Source organism: Meleagris gallopavo (genome assembly GCF_000146605.3).
Source record: "Meleagris gallopavo isolate NT-WF06-2002-E0010 breed Aviagen turkey brand Nicholas breeding stock chromosome Z unlocalized genomic scaffold, Turkey_5.1 Chr41_random_7180001951168, whole genome shotgun sequence".
In the NCBI taxonomy this organism is placed as follows: domain Eukaryota; kingdom Metazoa; phylum Chordata; class Aves; order Galliformes; family Phasianidae; genus Meleagris; species Meleagris gallopavo.
In genome coordinates, this window is record NW_011101076.1 from 5,099 (window position 1) to 10,077 (window position 4,979).

The 4,979-nt window shown below is 35.8% G+C and overlaps 1 protein-coding gene across 1 annotated transcript in view; it reads right to left on the reverse strand.

The window, feature by feature from the left end:
- Positions 1 to 4,237, reverse strand: part of LOC104915572 (pumilio homolog 3-like) — a 6,648-nt gene extending 2,411 nt beyond the window's left edge. Inside the window, exons 1-4 of the mRNA XM_010726494.3 lie at positions 3,658 to 4,237; positions 3,096 to 3,174; positions 1,881 to 1,979; positions 790 to 843 (exon numbers count right to left, since the gene is read on the reverse strand). Coding sequence (XP_010724796.2) covers positions 790 to 843; positions 1,881 to 1,979; positions 3,096 to 3,174; positions 3,658 to 3,689 — 264 coding nt within the window. The 5' untranslated portion in view covers positions 3,690 to 4,237. The remainder of the gene's footprint in view (positions 1 to 789; positions 844 to 1,880; positions 1,980 to 3,095; positions 3,175 to 3,657) is intronic.
- Between the last annotated feature and the right edge of the window lie 742 nt (positions 4,238 to 4,979).

Here is a 4,979-nt window from a genome sequence, read left to right on the forward strand (position 1 = left end):
TTGCAGGTGTAACAATAGTGCTGTGCAAAACTACAACTGCTACTTTGTGCCACAATGTCCAATCACATCCCATCCCTGGAGGTGCTCAAGGCCAGACTGGATGGGGCCTTGAGGAATCTGGTCAAGTGGAAGGTATTCCTGTCCACGGCAAGGGGTCTGGAACCAAGTGATCTTCAAAGGTCTCTTCCAACCCAAAATATTTTCTGATTCTACGACTCTTACACGAAGTAAATACAGACTTCTTCCATTGTATATCAGTTCAAGATTAGTTCATTTTGAAGCTCCCACACTTAAAAATCTGTTACGCTTTTTCTTTAAAATAAAAAATATGCTCAAATAACCTTACCAGGCAGCACGTATTAAATTTTAATCTCTATACAGAAGAGGAAGTATTTCAGTCACAACAAACTGACCAAGGAGTAATATAAAGACAAAGTATAAAGACAGGCTTCAAGATACCTGCTTTCTTTCTGTCTCAAACAACAAATTCTCCTATACACGAATTAAAGAGCAAAGCATTGCAGAAGAAAGAATTACAATTTACTCTGCTGCCTGGAGGAATAATACTGCATGCAGTGCACACAATGAAGCTTCTCAGTGTCTTCAAATATATTAGTATAAGCTGCTGATTATTTCAGACTATTTAGTACACCATCACTATTGCAAATGTAATTCTGCAATCTCATAGCTGCTTCCAGTAGCAAAGTACATACACACACAAAAAATCAGCCTTTAATCATACAATAGTTATTTCTGATATATTTTTATTTATAACTAATGAATACTCACCGTAGCTATTTTTTCGATGTATGTCTTCATAGTTTTCACAATAACTTTTCTGTCCTATCCAAAAAGGAAAGTAACTCAAGTGAGCTCATAATGCCAGTAACTCTGAACAAGTGTACTGTTATTTACTCCTTCAAAAAGACAACTTCTACTTTGCTTCCTAAAACTAAGAATAGTCACTGAAGTCCAATATTTGTACTATGTCAGCGCCCAAAAAACAATGCAAAGAGTTAAATCTGAGTTTTTCCACACCACAGTCTCAGAGACATTCTGTGAGGTATCTACATGTTTAGTCTAGGAATGGGAGATCCCAAAAAGAAGCAACTTCAAAAAATCTACATATAACCACGTATTTTCTTTCAGTTACTTACAGAATAGGAATGCCCTTCACCTCTTTGTTTGGAAAGAAGCCTAATCAATATGACCAGAAGCTCTGAAGCAGAGATTCTACTTGCAAAACCCCTCAGAGCAAGATTTGTTTTCGGAGAAAGCTTTCTCTGTGTTTCTCCCTTCAGCTGTTGTGATCATTGCTCAGTCTTTTTTAGATACATCACTAATCTCCAATACCTAGCAAATTCTTTTTTAATTATCTTTTTTTTTTTTTTACAGTATTTGCTTTTTTTTGTTAAGCAAAAAGATTGAGACATTACAGCATTTTCAAGAACTGATGGTACAAACCTTGAAGAACTTCAAGAGATCATGTCAGCAAGAACAGTTCTTCTTACTTTTTAAAAAATTAAAAAAAAGTCTTGACATTCTAAAAGCAAGTATTGTTTCTTCCTTACCATCATTTTCCTACTGCCAATTCCACCTGCATTAAGAAGTCTTAATGCAGAATGAATGAATGGCTAGTAAGAGTTTTTATGTGCTAAGACAAAAAATACTGCTGAAAGGAAAAGCAGATGCTTCCATTTTATGAATTCTCACAATAGCATCCAATTCTCAAGTTCTACTACTTACACTTGCTTATGTAAGTGAAACAGGACTACCTGTAAATAGAAGATTCTATGTGAACAGTAATGCAGACTGGGTCTAAGATCAAATCTAAGATCAAATGTATCAAATACATTAGGTAGAAAGGAACTAAACATTACCTTGGGGGTACCATGCCATAAACAGTGCATTGCTACTCTGGCTCCATCATGAGTGTGTGCCAGGTAGATGACAGCCTCTCTGATAGCTTCTATCATTTCCTGAGGAAGAAAAGGTGATTAAGTAAAAAAGGATAAAGAACAACCTGTGGAATTTTTCATGTGGAGACATCAAAACAATTTCTGCCCACAACACTAGAGAGAATATTACCAGTCCTACAGAACCACTCGCTGCCTTGACTTACAAAAAGTAGCCTCCAAAAGATCACCAAGGACTATAAATGACACAATCTGCCCACTCCAAAACTACACTACCTATTGTGTTAAACTAGAACCATACTGAAGCTTGTCTGTGGTCCTTTTAGTGAAAATTCTCAGAAGGATGCTCAGAACTGACAGATATTAGAGGAAACATCTACAACTATTAATTTAGGGAAAAAAACAACCACAAGGGCTCATTCATTTATACACACAGGACATCAGCTAGAGAATATGAAGAACTAAAAGTCATTTAAATATCAAAAGTCCCTAGAAAGTGCTCATTCACATAACTGTCATTACTAGTTATGTGCAGAGGCACAGACAGTTCTACAAAAAGAATTTCCATATGATGACATTTGCACAAAAACAGAATTAAATTAAACAAACTACCCTTTGCATGAAAAGATTATTCAAGTGGTACCAGGACTGTACAAAAATAAAAACAAAGAAGAGACACATTCTTACGGCTCTTGGAATAGAAGACCATTGTTAATTCGGAACTATTTTCTGTTGAATTACCATAGAAAACTATACTCAAAAATCCTGAATTAGGTGAAATATCGTTTTGGCTAAGCCATAAATAATCTACCTCTCTACTCTTATCTTTGGCTTTGTTCATCACAACAAGATCTCAGTCTAGGAGAAAATAGGAGACACACAGCAAGTATGGAAAACTCCACATGGCCTGGATTCAGATGGCGCTGAGCTGCAGAATGAGGATGATGGACCATGCTTGGAGACAGGTCAAACTAGGTGAGATACTATTGCATTAGTGTGAAAGCTCACTGTAACTAAGTGTTCATGCAATACCACTCCCCAGTTACATATCTGGAATCATCGGATGTACAAGGCTAGCATTCCAGTATATCTTCTTTTAGTGGCAATACTTTCACAACATAATTAAAAATATTTCAATGAAAAGCAAAAGAAAACAAAATATAATGAAAGAATACTTACAGATCTTTGTTTTGGAAGAGCATGAGTGAAAAAGTCCAAAAATACTTTATGTACCAGTGAGTGTTTTATCACAGCCTCTCTGTATTTGGAAAGAAGAAAATAAGTAAAAGCCCTCCAAAAGCAATAGTTGTAACGGAAGTTAGCACTACTTCCACTGTATTTACCAAAAAAAAAAAAAGCACGGTATGCAGAAAACACAAATGATGTGTATGATGTTTAGTATTTACAATGTGTGGGAAATTCTACCAAGAGTAATAGATTGAAAACCAAGATATTTTATCTTAAAGACCACTCAAGAAGTTTATTCAGGCACACCACGTTCTTTAGAGTTCGACAAATTGATTTGGGCAGGTACTTCATAAAACTTAAGATACTTATCACAGCACTAACGACAAAATCATCATTTCTTGCTACCCAATGCAGAAATATTACAGGTGCAAGAGAAGCAGTGTTTTTCTTATACATCATCTATATACATCAGCAGGTGTATACAAGTATCAGCACCTCAAAAACAAATAGGTGCATACTATACTGACACCTGTAAGTCAGTTTTGGTCCTTACTTTTGTGCCATTGGTATAAGTATCTGCTCCATTTCACCTAGGATGGCCTCTCTCTTCTCAGGCTGAGCTTCTAACACTTTATCCAATGTTGAGACAATTGGTGTCTGAAATGAATATCCAGAGTTTTAATTATACCCTTCCCAACATTAGAGTTCATAGAAAATGCTTTATTCCCTTGTCAATCAGCAATTCATTAACAATATCACAAACAAAATGAAATGTCTGGAAACTATCAGTGTAGCTACTTTGTATATGTCAAACTATACACAAAAATACATTTACAGATCTGTGTAATTGTTACTAGCAAACAAAGCTACTTCTATGGTCTGAACTATTTTCTGACAATTACACGCAGCTCTTCATGAAGCTGGCAGGTACCTGGTAAAAATCACACTAAACTGGCAATGTGTTTCTAAAGAAAAATTTTGCAAGATAACATACATAGATGTCAGAGGGCAATACATCAATGAACTAAGCTAGAAGTACAAGAAATTCCAGGCCAAGAACAGCATGAGAAAGGAATACTACATAAATCTTCTGTATACTAAAGGTTCCTGGTATCTAGTCTAAACGAACGCACTGTAAAACTTAATTTCTAAGGTTATATACGCCCAGAAAAATTACAGTCCATAAACAAAGACAGTAAGCCTTTTGTGTTAAAATGTTGTTAAATGCTTTAATCAAACTTGAGATAACCTGAAATAAAAACGACAATATAGTTCAGAAGTTGTATTTAAAATCCTCTAAAATTCTAAACAAAAAAAATATGTGCGGTACAAAAGTCAGTCTGAAGTAGTTAATAATTGGGGAAAACAATTTTGTACTTAGTAGGAAATACTTATTTCTCCATTAACAGGAAACCAAAATCTGTAAGTCAGCAAGGAAAAAGAAATAGTAGGTCAAAAGAAAGGAGGTAGTACTTTTAAAAAGATCTGCCACTATCTGGAAGGTATATGCATCTAAATGGTTTCAAGAGTTTGGATTCAAATCCAATAGTCTTCACTGGCAAAAGAAAATAAACCAAAAATGCATGTTGTATACAGAAACAAGTGCATCTTGCTCACGCTCAGTTCTCACAGTATAAGATAGTTTTAATGTAGAAGTCCATTACAGCATTAATGGGGAATTAAATCAAAATCTTATCTCAGTAAGGATGACTACTTCAGGCTAGACACTGTAACAACTCCAGCTAAGCCAAGAGAGTAGTGAGGTGCAGGAACAGGCTGCCCAGAGAGGTTGTGGATGCCCCATTCCTAGAGGTGTTCAAGGCCAGGTTGGATGGAGCCTGGTCTAGCATTAGATATGGAAATTGGCTGCCCTGC